The 20329-nt window shown below is 32.5% G+C and overlaps 2 protein-coding genes across 2 annotated transcripts in view; both read left to right on the forward strand.

Moving 5' to 3' along the window:
- The first annotated feature begins 3834 nt into the window (after window positions 1-3834).
- On the forward strand, window positions 3835-11564 carry LOC126884616 (facilitated trehalose transporter Tret1-like). Its single transcript, XM_050650675.1, has 2 exons — window positions 3835-3958; window positions 10037-11564. Exons 1-2 carry the CDS (start codon window positions 3910-3912, stop codon window positions 11380-11382), a joined length of 1395 nt encoding a protein of 464 aa, XP_050506632.1. The 5' UTR covers window positions 3835-3909; the 3' UTR covers window positions 11383-11564.
- Window positions 11565-16210: 4646 nt separating this feature from the next.
- LOC114345683 (facilitated trehalose transporter Tret1-2 homolog) overlaps window positions 16211-20329 on the forward strand; it is a 37025-nt gene continuing 32906 nt past the window's right edge. Inside the window, exon 1 of the mRNA XM_050652169.1 lies at window positions 16211-16277. Coding sequence (XP_050508126.1) covers window positions 16211-16277 — 67 coding nt within the window. The remainder of the gene's footprint in view (window positions 16278-20329) is intronic.

Below are 20329 nucleotides of genomic sequence, written 5' to 3' on the forward strand. Positions count from 1 at the left end.
ATGGGTGGCAGCTTTAACATTGAATTTAAGCGAAAAACAATATTTATTTGTCAAATAAACATTTTCTTACTTTTTTCTGACCACATTAAAACGTGTTTTGAATTAGATAAATTACATACATATTTCTTTTTGTCTCAATAATTTTAAAATAAAAAGGAAAAGATTCCTCTCATTGGCTGTATACCATAATAAAAAACTTACTAATGAAGTAAAAATCTCACGTGTAGGTAGATGGTATATAATTTATTAAAAAATTTTTTCTAAAATGATCCAAAATGGATAAAATCACACAAACGTTTTCGGACCAAAAACGTTTGTGTGATTTTATCCATTTTGGATCATTTTAGAAAAAATTTTTTAATAAATTATATACCATCTACTTACACGTGAGGTTTTTACTTCATTAGTAAGTTCAATAATTTTAATTAAAAAAATGTTTTTTTGAACACCTTGTATAAATAATTATATTAATTTTATATTATAGAATAGAGAATTAAATCCCCTTTCAAATGAACTATCAAATGACCCCTATTCTCATTTAAAAAAACATCGATTACGTCATCACGCCCAGATGGATGATGTCACTAGTATGATGTATATGCCAAAAAATCGAAATTAAAAATAAAAATCGACCTGTGTCGGGATTTTTCCTTAAAGTCGTCGGTTTACGAAATAATGAATTTATGCGTTACTTTATGGACGCACTGTATAAAGCTAAGTTAAAATGTGCAGGTAATGTGGTAGATCAAAGAAAGATAGAGTGGTAAAGACGGTGTTTTTTGAGAGATGATAGGATCATCAGAGAAGGATCAAAGTATTCTGAATTAGTAAAGGCTGCTATATAGTAGAATTATTTGCATATTTGAGACAACGATGTGAACCATTTTATTTCACTTTAAAATTCGTGAAATCCAAACAGTGAGAAAAAAATTTAATACCTTTTTTACACTTTCTAGATAATTGTTTAATTGCGGCTCGCGAAAAATTTCAAATTTTTAAAAATGGCTCGGACTATCAAGGAGCTTGGCCACCCCTGCTATATAATGTTCTCGTAAAAGAGACAAAAAGAAGGGATTACTGTTCCATCTGCAATAATTGGAACTGCAAAGACCACCTGAAATAGTCACCGGTCGTCTGCTTAAAATGCGTAACAATATACATAACATGAATGATATAGTTACCATTTTATCCAACTTAAATTTTTGAAATGTATTTATTTGTTTTAACAAAAATGTAAGGTTGTCTAATAAATATTTCATAAAAAAACTTTGTTTAATAGTAAAAGAATAATTGAATATACAGGGTGGTTCATCTTATTCGCCTCGGTCTCTGTACGGAAAACCACTTGATATTTTAAAAAAATTTCTTCACAAAAATATACAGGGCCTTTAATACTACAATCTAAAAATAATGTGAATTATACAGGGTGCTCCAAAAAAGAGTGGTATATCAAAGTTTTATTTTTTCTTATGGAATGCGCTATATCTGATGACATTATTGAATTGACCTTAAAAAATAAGCTATACTTTTAAAAGGGTTCCCTATACCTAAATACAGGGTGTTTTGATTTATTTCGATTTTTGTAAAAATGTTAGGTTTTAGAAAAAAATAAATATCTACGAATTTAAGAAGCAGTAACAAATTCTTCCTTGGATCTTAATAACAGACTATTTAGCGTACTTAAACAGATGCTTATTGCAAGAAAATTTCTTACAGGGTGGTCAAAATATGAGATTGTTCTATTAACAAACTCAAGCTGTAATAACTTACTTATTTTAAATAGAACACCCTGTATCTTACTAGTCTATCGCGTAGAAAATTTTCTTATCTTTCAATTTGTATTAGGGTTTCCTACACCTATCTTTTTACAGGGTGGTCAAAATATTAGATTGTTCTATTAACAAATTCAAGCTGTAATAACTTACTTATTTTAAATGGAACACCCTGTATCTTAGTAATCTATCGCGTATAAAATTTACTTAGCTTTCAATTCTTATTAGGGTTTCTTATACCTATCTCCCTTCATTAGTTAAATATTTAAAGATTTCCTAATGTGTAAGCTTTAACAATTAGAATTAAGTACCTATGTCGTGGTTATGTACAACACATCACCAACACCGGCAATATACTTAAATATCTTAGTCAAGATAGTTTCATTAATAAAATTCACATTTTTATCATTAAATCACACAGAGTGTTCTTATTTAAAATGACATACTCGATATTCTATTCTTTATAATGGAAGATATTTAAAATCTCTTCAATTCCATGTAAACATTCTCAATACACATGTTATTCTGTAAATATAAATTCCCATGTTATTCTGTAAATTCCCATTTTTACATATTTTTGTACAATAGGCTCGTTTTCGTCAAAGTAGCCATTGCATTTAATTGTTTGTAATTGCGATTTAAAGATTCAAACAAAAATTGGCGTTCTTAAATTTACTTAATAACCGTTGGGTTAAGATATGGAAATTACTTATACGGAATGAAATATAATTTAAATATCTTCCAGAATACGGCATCTAATATAGGGTATGCAGTTTAAAATAAACATATTATTCAATTTCACATGTAGGCCAAAATCAACTAAAATAATACAACACTCTGTGTGATTACATGATAACAATGAAAATTTTATTAATGACAGTATCTTGTCTAAGTATATTGCCGGTGTTGGTGATGTGTTGTACATAAACACGACATAGGTACTTATGTAATTCTAATTTTTAAAGCTTACAAATTAGGAAATCTTTAAATATTTAAAAAATGAAGGGAGATAGGTATAGGAAACCCTAGTAAGAATTGAAAGATAAGTAAATTTTCTACTCGATAGACAAGTAAGATACAGGGTGTTCCATTTAAAATAAGTAAGTTATTACAGCTTGAATTTGTTAATATAACAATCTAATATTTTGACCACCCTGTAAAAAGATAGGTATAGAAAACCCTAATACAAATTGAAAGCTAAGTAAATTTTCTACGCTATAGACTATTAAGATACAGGGTGTTCCATTTAAAATAAGTAAGTTATTACAGCTTGAATTTGTTAATAGAACAATCTCATATTTTGACCACCCTGTAGGAAATTTTGTTGCAATAAGCATCTGTTTAAGTATACTAAATAGTCTATTATTAAGATCCAAGAAAGAATTTGTTACTGGTTCTTAGATTCGTAGATATTTATTTTTTTCTAAAACCTTACATTTTTATAAAAATCGAAATAAATCAAAACACCCAGTATTTAGGTATAGGGAACCCTTATGAAAGTATAGCTTATTTTTTAAGGTCAATTCAATAATGTCATCAGATATAGGGCATTCCATAAGAAAGAATAAAACTTTGATATACCACTCATTTTTGGAACACCCTGTATAATTTACATTATTTTTAGGTTGTAGTATTAAAGGCCCTGTATATTTCTGTGAAGAAATTTTTTAAAATATCAAATGGTTTTCCGTACAGAGACCGAGGCGAATAAGATGAACCACCCTGTATATTTTAGACCTGATTTATCCTGGGACACACGTGTATTTCACGCGATCACTCATGTAATATTTGGCTACGTCTACGTGAGTACCTACTCTAGGGTTAAAGGAGCTACTGCTTTTTAAGATTAAATGTCTATATATCAAAATACCTAAGTAAACATATAAATGCTTTTAATTCACAAAAATTCTTAAATTTCTTAAAGCTCATAGAAATAAATCTTGTACCTACATCCGTCTCAGATTTATTGGTATAAGGATTCTTTTATAATCTTTTACAACGTTTATTCAACGTGTAGTGAATAATTGACGCTTTTTCTAAGTCAAGATAAATATAATGAAATATATAAACGTGCAAAAAAGTTAGAAGATATCATTGTAACTACATCAAGTCTAACATTATACACAAGGTTCTTAAAATGGTTAATGCACCGAATCGTGTATTCTTGTACATAGCTGCTTCTGCAGGTAAATACACCTAGATTTTTCAATTAATTATATACTTTCAATACTATTTTATTTTTGTCGTTGCTACTTATGATAGACGCAGTGTTTTTTCACCTTCATCTTCTTACACTTGAATTGTTCGCAAGATAGTTCCTCCGATAGTCCACGTTTCTGCAAACCTTACACAAACCACAATTTTATCTTCTTGTTCTTTCTTGTATGTAGGCTTTAAATGCTGTTTTTTCTTCAATATTAGCCTCCTAAATAGTTTAAATTATCGCACTATCTTTTTCTTGGTCTGCCAATACTCCTTCGTCCAGTTTTGGTGAATTATCTCGTGATATTTGTACTATCCTATCCTCTCCCATTCTACTAATGTGTTTGTTCCACTCCTATTTCCGTTTTGTCACCCATCCATTAATGTCTTCTACATTGCATGATCTTCTTATGGTTTCGCTTCTCTCCCTATCCAACAGACTTCCCTGATATTCGTCGAAGTATTTTCACCTCTGTTGTTTCTAGTAGTCGTCTCGTTTTAGATGTGTCAGGTCATGTCCCGCCGTGTATGTCAATATAGGCCTAATTGCTACTTTATAGATTCTTGCTTTTGTGTCTTGTCTTAGGTGTACTTGCTTTTAAGCTTTGTTGTCGTACTTCTTCTTCAACACTTCGTAGCTAGTTATATCTATTCTCCGATATCTAAACCTTGCTTCCTGATTTATTATTTTCCCATCAATTTCGATTTTACATCGTAGTAGGTATTTAGATATTGTCATATATTTGGTTTTTCTGCAGATATTATCATATTGTATTTATTGGCTGTTGTATTAAAGATGTGTGTTAATCTTTGGAGATCGTCTTCTGTCTCGGCGATTAATGCGGCGTCGTTTGCAAAACATAATATTTGGATTTCTTTGTTCCCCATTCCGTAACTATGACCTGTACGTAGGGGACCAAGGGGTTTGTTGTAACAAGGGTAAGTAGTAACACGGCATTTTCATAGGTTATTTGAACGTTTTTAACTAATTTAGCTGACCTTATTTAGGTCTTATTTTCTTATTGCCCTGCAAATGAGACCGTCTGCCAGCCATCCTCCGATAGTTGCAAATAGTAGTCTTATGCACGTGCTTGATTTGGATAAAGTATTATGATATTTGACACTCATAAAATTTTGGTTATCGCTGTTGTTTTAAAGGGAAATGAAACTTTCGGTGTTCATTTCTTTTCTAAATTTAGTTATACTTTGATGTTGCTTAACAATTTTAAGATTAGGAAGTTATTTTAATAAATAGGTATACAAAAGTGTGCTACGGGGTTTGTTGTAACAAAACGTTGGGGCTTGTTGTAACATGTTACAACTTGCGCTGAATCTTACTAAATTTCTGAAGTGCGCCGAAATATATTTTGGACTAATTCCAATGAAGATGCGAAATCTGGCTTACCAATGTGCCGTGAAACTCAGTGCTAAGCAACTTCCTTCTTCTTGGTATCAAAATTATACAGTTGGTCCAGATTGGGTCCAAAATTTTATGCGTAGAAATTTACAATTATATTTGAACACCGAAAGCCACGTTATTAAGTCGAGCAACATCTTTCAACAGGACCAAAACGTTGGCATTTTCTTCGAAATATACCAAATAATTCGAATATTCCTACTGTTACAACCTGCCCCATTAGGTGTTACAACTAGTGTTGCCCAAATGCAAGACCAAGACGAGACTTAGACAGTCTTGGTCTTGGTCTTGCTCCAATACACCTGGTCTTGGTCTTGGTCTTGGTATTGCGCTCTCGGTCTTGGTCTTGGTCTTGCAGCAAGAGTCTTGCAAGTCTTGCAGTTACACATTAACCTATTGCTATTCTTTAAGCGTTACTTCAGATCTTAGAACAACGTAGGTACAGTGCACAGATTCTAAAGGTGCCGGTGGGTGACGCCGTCTATTCGCAGTATTATAGTCGGTCTATGAGAGAGAAAATATTCAAAATCATGAAGTAACAAATTTTATATTATTTGTTATTTCATTCTTTCGAATACGTTCTTTCTTTACACCGACTATAATAATGCGCGTAGACGCCATCCCCCACCGGCACCTTTAGAATATTATGTAAACTGTAACAGAGTAGGTACATTTTAATCTTGAATTATCATAGCCATGGTAATGACCAACAAAATTAATAAATGTCTAAACTGACATTGGGTAAGGTATGAACTTACGATCTAAGCGATCCGTGCCTATACTCTAATAACTAACAACTATATACCATGGCCCACGGGAGACAGTCTGTTTCTTAATAAACGTTTGCATTTAATAAGCTTACATGTGCTAAAACATGGTTAAAATACAAAAAACCAAATTAATGACAATGACATAAAGTTGACTGTATTTCAAAGAACATTATCTGTCTAGAAAAGGATTGATCGACCCTCACCTTATATGAAATGGAATAAAAGAGTTATACAATTTGCCATTTATTTAAATAAAAAGTAAAATACAATACAAATTAAATTACAGAACAGTGCGCAATTGCTTTGACTTTACTTTATCTTTATATTAATTTTTTTAAACAAGAATTAATACAAAGATTCTTTTATACTCCTTACTATCGAATACCCTAAGTAGGATATTGTTGTGTGTGTGGAATGATGAGTTTAAAGTTCTTTATCAAAGATATACATTATTATCTAAAAGGTAACATAATCTGTTTCGTGATTAACAACGCGACATATTATGTGTCCGTGTCATAAACAATGTCAAAGAAACTTATTGTTCATTATATAGAAATAGACTGTTAATAATTGATAGTTAGCCGCGCTTTTTCAGCAAATGGTTTGTTTAACCGATATCGCACACTCAGCACAAACGATGTTTAGTCTTAATAATTTGGGCCGACAAGATTTATTATACCTATTATATTTTTTTATCAGCTAAAGGTGGGTTCTCATTAGTCAATCTCATTGATCAATATCCTTGATTCTATGCTATAGAAGAAAAATAGATTTATATGAACGTCGATTCAGCGATATTGTTCTATCATATGGTGTTTCAATAAAAGTGAAAAGCCTTCCTACTTTTGATAGATCAATGGAAATGATTCTATCAAATAGAACAGTGCTTGACAATGAGAACTAGCGTTCAGTTGGGTTGACTTGTATTTTTTGGAGTTAAATATTTAGTAAGCACATGAGATGAGGTTAAATTCTTTGTGAAAACGATAGATATATTATTACATATTTCGTGAAAAATGTCTTTAAATGGAGAGACAACCATATCTGCAAGTTTCTAGAATTATATCAGAGAGAGGAGTGCTATGGAATATTAGGAGTGAACAATATAAAAATATAATAAAGCGGGAAAAAAGCTATGAAGCTAATCGTTTTGGAATGGAAATAGAAACCCTGACTCTAAACAATATTAAAAATAAATGAACTGAATAAAATATTAAAAGCAAATAAAAGTGGTACAGGCACAGATGATCTGTATAAACCATAAACCCAAATTGTTTTGGTTCGGCCAAGCCAATTGGCCGAACCAAAACGTTTAAGAGGTGTTTCCGTTGCAAAAGACAGTCAGAGATGTTCTTGTTTTCCTATTTTTAATTACGTTTTTTAAATATTCACACACAATGCGAACCCCAGCATGCACAATTTTCTTCTTTACAGCCATTATTAAAGTTAGCACTTTGTAGACCGAATTCAATATCCTTGAAATATTGTGAATTTGAATTCTATGTTCAGTTGCATAGAATCAGCGCTATTGATCAATGAGGTTGACTAATGAGAACCCGCCTTAAGCTAAGATGACATATATTTTTAAACGATTAGACGGCGGCTATTGGGGCGCCTATTATCAAAATCTGGACAATTAATTTCAGAGCGAAAAAATCGTCTGCTGTTAAAGCATGTTTAAAATGTTTTATTTTTACATTGTAGTTTTATGACCTCTCAGTACGTATCAAATGTGCCAAGTTTTCTTTTAATCCTCGTAAGGCGGTGCTTAGATTCTTACGTAAACAACGGTGCGGGGTGCATTTGCACCCCATCTGTATCTCCATTTTTTTATATGTGAACGTTGGGGAAATTAATTTGAAAGAGAATTAGGACTTATTTATTATAGTACGAAACATAATTTTACAAAAAAAGTACTCATTTCTTCCTAAAAAGAAGTTATTATTGTCGCAAGACAAACACATGAAATTTTTCACAGAATGAGCAACACAAAGTTTTTACACACAATACAGTTATGCCAGGACTTTCGGTCTTTTTTCTCTGACATAAGTAACACCGACCTTGTCCCGTAGCTCTGTTAGCTCCAGGTGGAACATCAGAAACGTCCAATTCAGGATACGAAATTTTCATCATTTGCACCCAAAAGTAATTTTTTCAAAAAAGCACGTAAACGCAAAAAACTTTTAAATGCTGTAATGGGTGGAATACGTTTAGATTTGAATTTAATACGAATAATAAAATGGACAAAAATCAAAAAAATTTATTAAAAATGATAGGTGAGAGAAACGAGGTCTGGGGTGCAGCCGCACCCCGCATCGACTTAGGAGGGTTAATGGATATTTTGATTGGCTATGTATGCTTATGGTATTGTTCGTAATGCGCGTAAGTCCAATTTTCCAAATTTTTGTTACATATTTTTTTGCGTCTCATAGAGCCTCTATACATCTAAGCATATACCCGAACTACTATACTTCCTAAAACGATATTCGGTCCTAACTGCAAGACGCAAGAGTCTCGCAGGGTCAGTCTTGTTCTTGCTCAAATCTTGCACGGTCAGTCTTGGTCTTGGTCTTGCTAAAATTAGGCAGTCTTGGTCTTGCGAAAATGCAAGAACAAGACCAAGACTGCAAGACCAAGACCGATTTTGGGCAACACTAGTTACAACTAGACCCAAGCGCGGGGCAAGTTGTAACAATGCACTTTTTTTGGTAAAATCCTAGTTGATTAAAAAATACCAGTCTTTTTAACTTCTCTTCAGTTTAATTTTATTCAGAAAGAGTTAAACTAGCGTTTAGTGTTTAATTAATGATAATTGGGAAAATCGCTGTCAAGATATATTTAAGTATATGAAAATTGTTACAACTAGCCCCCTGCTCCCCTACTGCTTGTATTATTTGGTCCATTATTATATTAAAGAGCAGTGGGCTTAACGAGTCACCTTGTCTGACTCCGCTTTGTACTGGTATAAACTGTGTTAGTTTTCCATTTATGTCAATTTTTAAATTGTAAATGTCAATTTTTAATGTTTCTGTACGTGCATTTTGTTAATTGAGCCTAATCGATTTTTCCTCCTTCCTGTGGGTAAGTTTCTTGACTAAGGTGTGCGTTGTATCTCCATGTGGCTTTTTTCATGACTAATTTGATCATGTATTATAGTTCAGTTCTTTGATTTTTCCTGTATTTTGCTGATGATCGCTCGTGTTGGGCCGAAACGCGTCCAATATTTTTTAACATTTAACATTTTAATAAAATCATTATGGCATCTTCTTAGAGTTGAGTAGGTACTTTGTTATCTCTAGCTAGACCACATTTGAGAAAAATGGATACTTTCTTTCACGGTACTAATAATAATTTATTCCTAATGTTATGCTTAATGTTTGGTTTTTATTTAAAATATAAATATATAGTGTTTATGCCCTCTTAATTCCTTTATTTTTGCCTTTTTTATGACGTGGCAACGTGGTAGTTTTATACCAATATATCCACATAATATCATCTTACGATAGAGTGAGTCGCCTACAGGCAGTCGGCAAAGCGCATTCGCACAAGAAAAGGTTCGTAAGGGCATACGCGTCAAAACACCACGGCTTGGGCGAAACAATCCCATCTTATCGTGCAAATCTATTCAAAGTGTCGTGTGTGTTTTATCAAAACTTTGGACAGTTCAAGTATAACGGACTTATCTTATATTTTACTGTTTAATGTTAGTGCCTTAAAGATAATAAAGTCAATATCTTTTCACACGTTTTAATCATTTAACCAGCATCTTATCGAAGTTATTTATCGCGTTAACTCAGTTAAATTCATACGGTGTCGATCCGTTTACATATAGATTGTAATAGCAATAGTAGATTAATTTTCTGTTTTTTTTTCAGCCAATATCGCCACATTCATTTGCGGTACTGCCTTGGGATGGACATCACCAGAAATTCCATTACTTAAAAATATAACTACCAGCCCATTAGACCACGAGCTATCAGTTTCTGAAGAGGGATGGATTGGATCCTTTCTGCCACTAGCAGCTGCGATCGGGCCAATTGGAGGAGGCATTCTTGCTAATTTAATTGGAAGGAAGAAGACTATCCTCATGGGGGCGATACCTTTTTTAGCAGCCTTTGCATTAAATATTTTTGCGCAGTCCGTTTTGTTATTCTATTTGTCAAGATTTATATGTGGTTTCGGTGTAGGTATTATATTCACAGCAATGCCTATGTACATAGGAGAAATATCAGATAATGAAACTAGAGGAACTTTGGGTTCCTTCTTGCAACTTTTTGCTGTTCTTGGACTGCTTTTCTCATACGCTTTGGGACCCTTTATCTCTATAAAAATGTTTAATATCATTCTTGTATGTATTCCCTTTATATTTGTGGTTCTTTTCTTCTTTTTCATACCAGAAAGTCCGTATTATCTTATCCAAAGTGGAAAAATTGAAGAAGCGATTACAGCTCTTTCAAAATTTAGAGGAATGGAAAGAAAATTTGCCGAGAAGGAAGCAGAAACAGTAAAGTTACAAGTAGAAAACGACCTAGAAAATAAAGGTGGCTTAAGAACAATTTTAACCTCGGTAGGACTGAGGAAAGCTTTAATTATTGCTTTTAGTTTGCTAGCTGCTCAACAACTATCAGGAATAAACATTGTCCTCTTTTATACACAAAATATTTTTACAGATGCAGGAGTTTCCTTAGCACCTGAAATCTGCACTATTATTGTTGGAATTGTCCAGATAGTGGCGAGCGCTGCTACTCCACTTCTGGTCGATAGATGCGGAAAACGTTTTCTTTTAATGCTTTCTGGTTTAGGAATGGCTCTATCTCACAGCGTCCTTGCTTTCTTTTTCTACATGAAAGATGACTGTCAAAAAGATATTTCCAACTTGGCATGGCTACCCATTGTAGGAGTAATCGTATATATTATAACCTACTGTTTAGGGTTCGGACCTTTACCTTGGGCAGTCCTTGGAGAAATTTTCCCGGGCAACGTTAAATCCGTCGCTTCTTCAGCATCAGCCTCGTTTTGCTGGATATTGGGATTCATTGTTACTAACTATTTCAGCGCTTTGGTCATACTAGTGGGAACTTCCGGAACTTTTGGATTCTTTAGTATATGTTGCGTTACAGCAGCTTTATATGTTTTTAAATGTGTTCCTGAGACCTCAGGAAAAAGCTGTCAAGAGATTCAAATTATTCTTGAGGGTAGTAAGAACGGAGAGTCTTCCTAAATATTTTTGACTACTTGTCGTTATTTGTTATTTTGTAATCTTTTGTAGAGAAAATGTATATTTGTAAATATTTATACAATTTTAAAATAAGTTCTAAAACTATTATAATTTTTATATTATATACCTACCTATTTATATCTTTTATATTTTTATATTTTAATAAAAAATCAAATGAACCTGAATTTATTTTTTTTTACAAAAGAGGAAGTTCTCTTTTTGATTGGAATGCAGAATTCTTGGTAACAATCTATAAAACCGAGCTTTTTATAATTTATAAAGATAAATAGTAGTCATGGGAGAATCTGCAATTTGCATTCATCGCCTGTCCGCTCATTAGATAAAAATGCAACATAATTCTGCTTTCTTAGTACTCAAATATGTGTCAAATAGAATAATGAGGAAAGACAGCTTTATATTAAATTCGATTCGGGGGCCACCATTATCAGTTTACATTACTGTTTCTTCTTTTTAGAGTTATCAGAACTGCCTGTGGTATACCCTGAAGCTAACTAAATCTGCTGTCTACTAAGAAAAATAATAAACAATTCTTTGCTGATGGACGGATTGGTTGATGACGGAACAAAACAGAAAAGAGAAAATTATCTGTTTGGTCGGAATGTAAATGCTTGGTAACCCTCCATAAGCAGAGCTTTTTATAATTTATAAACCAAACAGACCGATAAATAGCGAACATGGAAGAATCCACAATTTGTACTCATCATAATATGTCCGCTTATCTACACCGTGGGCCGAAATAAAGAGGAACAGTTTTTAGTTGAAAATAACGTTTTTGTTTTTTGGGTGATTTAATTTATTTTTGCATGGTTAATAGCCTAACATGTCCTCAACATGACTGCAAATTTGGAAGCAAAAATAACGTACAGGGTCGGACTTATAATAAAATTTATGTAACGGTACGTTTGAGCTCGTTGCAAATGAACACTGTCTTAGCTAAAATTGAACTGATATGTTCTTTTGGTAGATTAACTATCCAGAACACTTCAGTAAAAAGGATTTTTTTTCAAAATTGCAGGATTCGCAAAATATAATTTTTTTTAATAAATTAAGGAAATATGTACTTATAACATTTTAACAAATAACACACTTATGAAAACAGTTTATAATTTTAAAACTTAGACTAAAATATTATTAATGTGGCCACCATTATTGCTTACCACTTCTTAAAGTCGTCTGCATCATAAATTGATAGACCCATTTATTACACCCTGTACAAAGTTGTTCCAAACAAACTACATTCTTTCTTTGAGCTTTTCGATGGTTTCAAATTGTTGTTCGTCATACAAATTTTGTTCGAAAATTTCCCAAATTGAATAGTCAACCGGATTTAATTCTGGGCTGTTAGGTGGCCACATCTCTGGCTCAATATAGTCCGGGCAATTTTCACTCAAGAATATCCCTGTATTGTGGGAACTGTGCGAAGGAGCACCCTCCTGCTGGAAAGTGTAATCGTAACATACTTCTTCAATTTCAGGTAATAGGTGATTCAAGATTTTTTCTTGATATGTTTCTAATTAATATTCTGTCCTCTTTGCTTAAAAGTGGCATTATGAACTGGCCAATTTACTTATTTAACTATAAATTTCAAACAAATTCCATTGCAACCTAAGCAGTCATGGCTTACTAAGTAAAATTGACATATTTGAGCGTTTGAGAAATTCTTAATAAAACAGTTAACAAAAATTACTGCTACTATGAGGCAATGACGATGGAAAAGATGTAATTTAGTGTTAAGAGGGTTTCGTTCTGGTGAACATATTAGAAAAGTACTCGAATAACATTTCCTAATTTAAGTAAAAAATGGTTAATGGTAAAAAATTACAAATTCGGGATTTTTTAAATAGGGAACTTGCATAAAATTTTAAATTCGAAAAAAATGTTATAAATCACAACAGAACATAATTTAGAACCTGTATCAAAGATAAAAAAGTTTTGTTTGTCTTTCGTTTGGCCCCTAAAGACGACTAAAAATTCAACTTATACCAGCCACCCTAAAACGCGTCGTGACGTCACACCGTTGTATGTTTACGTTCTACACCAATTGTACATAAAATTTTAAATTAGACATTATAAACGTCAGTAAAAAATACAGTTATGTGACGTTAAAAGTGTTTTTGATCGTTTGAACTATTCATAGAAAATTTGTACTTTTACAAAATGGTTTTATTTTCAATAGTAAACCTTCTTTTCTTTCCTTCAAAAGCTGTATCAAACTCCAATCTCAACAAACTGGTATATATTATTACAACGACATACGATAAATGTCATTAGAATATAAATATTTTTCCTTTATTACCCGACGACGAGCTGGTCAAATACCCAAGTAGGTGGAGGCCAATAAACTAAAGAAAGAGCAGAAGAATATACCTAAATATAACGCTGTGTCTAGGTACACGCTAACGTGTACGTAAATAAAAAAGTTAGAGTGTCAGAGTGTTGGAATTTGTTTAATCGCGTTGTGTTTACACTTTAATTTTAATATTGATTAGTAAAGAGATTTGTTATTTTTTATTTGTTTAGTGTTTGTTTTTAAATTAACTATGCAATGTGGAAAATTATATAGTTGTTTTAATGAGTTTAACAACATTTTAAAACAGTATGAAAAAGTTAAGAGACTATAAATTAATATATATTTTTTTAGTTATAAATGAAATAGTATTACCGTCCAAAATTAAAATAAAAGGAAGACCTAAAGCTTTCACAATAATAATTAACTTGTTCTGAAGCTATTTCCTTGTGGCATTTTTGTAATCAACTATTCTAAATGGGAACTAAGCCACAATTTAACTAAAAAAATGATTTTATTAACGTTTCGACGTCTAAATCGGACGTAAAATATTATTAAATTAAACAAAAATGTTGTTGCTTAGTAAAATTTTTTTCTAATAATTTATATAATCTGACTAATTTTTGTATTTTGACAATGACATCCGATTTGGACGTCGAAACGTTAATAAAATCATTTTTTTAGTTAAATTGTGGCTTATTTCCCATTTAGAATAGTTTATTATAATAATTAACTTACGTGTAAAAACTATTTTAACAATATTTTGTACGTGTCATGTCAACTAAATACATATATTTATTTTGCTAACCTAAATATACCTATACTTTTATATATACTTTGATTTATTACAGTTAAGTTTGAAACATCTGAATAGTTCTGCTTCCCTTCCCTTAACAACTATTTTTCTATCAAACAAACACTAAACATATTATCAAAATAGCATGTACCAAAATATACAGTCACTGCGCACGCTAAATAATGACTTCACCGGCTTGATGAAGTTTAATTCGCGTGTACCTAACTTTTTTATTTGCGTACACGTTAGCGTGTACCTAGACACAGCGAAATATAACCATAATAATAACTAATGTAAAACTATATGACGTCACGGGTCGTTTAAACTATTTTATACCGCAGAAGACTTTAAATATGTATTTCTAAGTTATTACGAGTTTTTGAAGCGTGAAATTTTGGAAATCTCATTTTTAAACAAAACTGAACATTATTATGTAATTTAAAAAAATGAGCAAGTTCCCTATTATATGGCGAAGGCGTGTTCTGAACATTATTTAAATAAAAAAATGATATTTTGCAAATCCGGTAATGTTGAAAAATTTCCTGTTTACTGAAGTCTTCCGGATAGTTAATATACCAAAAGAGCATATCAGTTTTTATTTGCAACGAGCTCAAATGCACCGTAATATAAATTTTTTTATAAGTCCTACCCTGTAAGTTATTTTTGATTTCAAATTTGCAGTCATGTTAAGGACATGTTAGGCTATTAGCCCTGAAAAAAGAAATTAAATCGCTCAAAAAACAAAAAAGTTATTTTCAACTAAAAAATGTACTCCTTTATTTCGGCCCACAGTGTAGATAAAAATCCAACAGAATTACGCTTCGTTAGCACTCAAATATGAGTCAAATGAAATAAGGAAAGACAGCTTTAGATTTACATACTTCGATTCAGAGACCATCACCATCAGTTGACATATTGTTTCTTCCTTTTAGAGTCATCGTCATCAGAACTGCCTGTGGTGGCCCCTGAAGCGAACTAAATATGGCTGTCTACTAAGAAAAATAATAAACAGCTATTTGCTAACAACGCATTAGCGACATTTACTAAATAAAAGTGAAAACAGACAATTCTCTTTTTGGTCGAAATGCCGATTTCTTGGAAAAATCTAGAACCTGAGCTTTTTACAATTTATAAAGCAAACAGACCGATAAATAGCGAACATGGGAGAATCTACAATTTGCATTCATCACCTGTCCGCTGATCATTACCTGTAGCACATTATTTTTTTTTCTATCTGGGTGCTTATCCACTCGTCCCCCTCCATCTCTTTGGCCACCCACATTCAAGATAGTTGTTAGTTAAGATTATGTATAGGAAGAATATTAGCCTAGTATGGATATGTTAGAAGAGCTGAATGAAGGGGCTGAATTAACAGTATTAAATAAACCGAAGTAGATAACCAAAGTTACTACGACTACAGAGATAGGGAAATCAATGTGTTAGAGAGAGAAGTACCTTTCCAATGAGTAAGAGTGAGATAGATGCTGACGTCACAAGTAATCTTCCATAATGGAATCTACCATAGTTATTTTCCGCTAGATGACACCAATCCGCCATTTTTATTCCATTTCAGTATTTTTAGATGGCGGCATAGCCAAAACGGCACTAAAGCATATCTCCGTTGTTATTGGTCCGATCGTGACATGTGAGGTATCATAGGAAAGGGGAGGAGGTAACGAATACGTTAACACAAAAAAAAAAAAAAACAAAGATGCAGCATAGCCAAAATGGCACTAAAGCATATCTCCGTTGTTATTGGTCCGACGTGTGAGGTATCATCGGAAAGGGGAGGAGGTAACGAATACGTTAACACAAAAAACAAAGATGGCGGCATAGCCAAAACGGCACTAAAGCATATCTCCGGTGTTATTGGTCCGACGTGTGAGGTATTGGAAAAGGTCGGCACCTGCTTTTCTCTATGAAAAAATCAGTGAAAATAACCCCCTAACTACCCTCCTAATTAAAAATTGGTCTTTACCTTTATGTAATTCCTTGTATATTTGTATGCAATATAAACCAACCAGAATATCACTCAGCTCATACGAATGGTATTCCTTTATATATTATTATAATGTTTTAGATTTTTGTAAAAATGCTGCAGATAGTTTAAACCTCTTGCAAATATTGTATGCTTTTTGTTCTATAATGCCAGATGATATGACAAACAATGCTCTTAGGGAGTTCATTTATTTTTATAAAATTAGGGTAATTAATGATTTGAATAAATAAAAAAATACCAATTTAGAGTTTTTTAATTTACCATTAGATGTACAACGTTTTTACGACTACAGAGATAGGGAAATCAATGTGTTAGAGAGAGAAGTACCTTCCCAATGAGTAAGAGTGAGATAGATGCTGACGTCACAAGGAATCTTCCATAATGGAATCTACCATAGTTATTTTCCACTAGATGGCGCCACCAATCCGCCATTTTTATTCCATTTCAGTATTTTTCCATTTCAGTATTTTTATTTAAATTCGCCATTTTTGATCCAATTTTCCTTGACATTACGTCAAAGAAATCTAGCATAGTTTAGCTATTATCCGCTAGATGGCGCCACCACTTCGTTATTTTATTCCAATTCGCCATTTATATTCCATTTCAGTATTTTTATTTAAATTCGCCATTTTTGATCCAATTTTCCTTGACATTACGTCAAAGAAATCTACCATAGTTTAGCTATTAGCCGCTAGATGACGCTATTTTTAAATTAAAATAGTAAATAAATTAAAAATAAAACAATTTTCCGTTCTGTGCTAGTCGCCACGGAACACTCTTCTTCTTTTTGTCAACTGTCTATTCTTCTTCTTTTACATAATATGTTATTTAAGCCAGTCACGTGCAGAAATCTAAGCTCTACGTGTTGCATACTATATTTTATCTACGACCGTAACATAATTTATGTTTAAGCGATGGTAACATCCCGTTAGCATTGATCTGATTGGAAATTGTGATACGTTAAAGGTATGGGGAGCATCGAATATGTTATTAAAACCATAAACTAATCATTATGAGCTGCATACTATACTTTATCTACGACCATAACATAATATGTTATTTAAACCCGTCACGTGCAGAAATCTAAGCTTTACGAGTTGCATACTATATTTTATATACGACCGCAACATATTCGGCATTTTTATTCCAATTCGCCATTTTTATTCAAATTCACCATTTTTAATCCAATTTGCCTTGACATTACATCGAAGAAATCTACCATAGTTCAGCTATTATCCGCTAGTTGGCGCGACCAAATCGTTATTTTTATTCCAATTCGCCATTTTTAGTCCATTTTTAATCAAATTCGACATTTTTTATCCAATTTGCCTTGACACAGATATTACGTCGAAGAAATCTACCATAATTCAGCTATTATCCGATAGTTGGCGCTATACATCTCGTTAGCATTGGTCTGATTAAATATTGTGGTACGTTAAAGGTGTGGGGAGTATCGAATATGTTATTTAATCCATAAACTAACCGTTACGATCTGCATACTATATTTTATGTACGACCATAACATAATATGTTATTTACACCAGTCACGTACAGAAATCTAAGCTTTACGAGTTGCATACTATATTTTATCTACGACCGTAACATATTGTAGCATGTTTAAGTGGTGGTAGCATTACAGTGACTAAACGGCTTAACGTAGAGAGGCATAGACGTAAGGAGAGACATGGACAATAAAGGTTGTAGGTATGCCTAAATGGCTTAACGTAGAGAGACATAGACAATAAAAGTTGTAGGTATGTAGTGTCCACCAGTATGGACGCACAAAAAAAATTCCGTAGATCTACTGACAAACTGGGCATTTCGCAACATCTGGCAACAGCGCCTCCCATAAGAGCCTGTGTATTAGAGTTAGATAGAAAATCAATTTTTCCCCAGATGCTGGGGAAATAAAAAAAAATTAAGGTCCATTCTGCTCATTTTTGTCTCGTTTTGTGGTGGAGTCCCCACTTTTACGTCACGATTGGACCAATAAAACCGAAGATATAACTAATGTCCTTTTGGCTGTATTCTGAAAATACGTAACTAAAGCCTCTCATAACGTATAATATATAATAGAAGCATTCTTTTGATATGTCCAATCCATCCCTCTCTGAGAGATATGCGAGGTATCATGTGATTTAACAAATTGAATAATATAGAAAAATTAAACATAACATCATGCCATAAAGGCATTAGATACAAATGATTTTACCAACAGACACAGAAAAATCAAATACAACAGAATGTTAAAAATGTCTTAGTTCTGTATCTTCGATCCTATTGGTCCAATCCAGAAAAATCAAATACAGCATCATGTTAAAAGGACCTTAGTTACGTATCTTCGGTCCTATTGGTCCAATAGTGACATACGAATTCTCAAATGATTTAACCAATAGAGTACAGTGACAGAAAAATAAAATACATCATGTCAAAAGATCCTTAGATACGTATTTTCGATCCAATCGTAACTTACAGTGCCTCAACCAATAGAATACAGTGGCATAAAAATCAAATACATCAGTATGTCAAAAAGGCTTTAGCTACGTATTTTCACAATACAGCCAAAAGGATATTAGTTATATTTTCGGTCTTATTAGCCCAATCGTGACGTCCAACGAATAAAATACGACATGAAAATCAAATACATTTTCGTCTCTACTGAGAAACACCCAAATCTTTCGTATATTATTATACACAGGCGTTCTTTCATTATGTCCAAACTAGTAAACCTCTTATTTTTAACATGCAACTCTCAATATTTACATTATCTCTCCCTAGATCCAAAATGTCAGTGTCTCAAATCAAATTTAACCAATAAAATACAATGACATAAAAATCAAATACATCAGCATGTTAAAAGGGCTTTAGTATTTTCGTTTCTACAGAGAAACATCCAACTCTTTCGTATACTATTATACACAGGCGTTCTTTCATTATGTTTAAACTAGTAAACCTCTTATTTTTAACATGCAACTCTCAATATTTACATTATCTCTCCCTAGATCCAAAATGTCAGAGTATCAAATCCAATTTAACCAATAAAATACAATGACATAAAAATCAAATACATCAGCATGTCAAAAGGGCTTTAGTATTTTCGTTTCTACAGAGAAACATTTAACTCTTTTGTATACTATTATACACAGGCGTTCTGTCATTATGTCCATACTAGTAAACCTCTTATTTTTAACATGCAACTCTTAATATTTACATTATCTCTCCCTAGGTGCAAAATGTGTATCAAAATGGAGCAGAAATATATGCAAACCACAAATTGCTAAATCTATCATTATATCGCTAATACCTACAATACATATCAGATAAATTCTTTCGCTAAGTCCAAACCACCAATATTTCTCATATTATTTTCAAACCAGATTTAGAGTTCTAGTCAGTTGGAGAATACATATTTTTGTTATAAAGTAAGTTCTAAATGTGATGTCAAATAAAAGCCCATACATAAAACAAATTTAAAAAAAAGACTAAGTTTTCACTCTAATGGCATATAACATATCCCACCAGAATGAAAACAATGGGAACCTTCTCTGGTTACACCTCCGAGGCTTCTACAATTTGCAAGCCATACGGATGCTGAGACTAAGGAAGATGAGGGAATTCTACAATTTACAATTCACGTCACATCTGCTCAGCGCGGTAAAGTTCCAACGAGTTCCATTGAAAATGGTTATTCATTTTTAAAACAAATTTAATTCATCGATATGAAAAAGAACTTCGACTGAGTGCAATATAAATGACAAAGACAAAAAATATATCTAGAAGAAAGGTATCTAATAGAAATAGGTCGCAAATGTTCAAAGCAAAAGTCTTTTAGTATAATTAGAGTAAT

Source organism: Diabrotica virgifera, chromosome 5 (genome assembly GCF_917563875.1).
Source record: "Diabrotica virgifera virgifera chromosome 5, PGI_DIABVI_V3a".
Lineage (NCBI taxonomy): Eukaryota > Metazoa > Arthropoda > Insecta > Coleoptera > Chrysomelidae > Diabrotica > Diabrotica virgifera.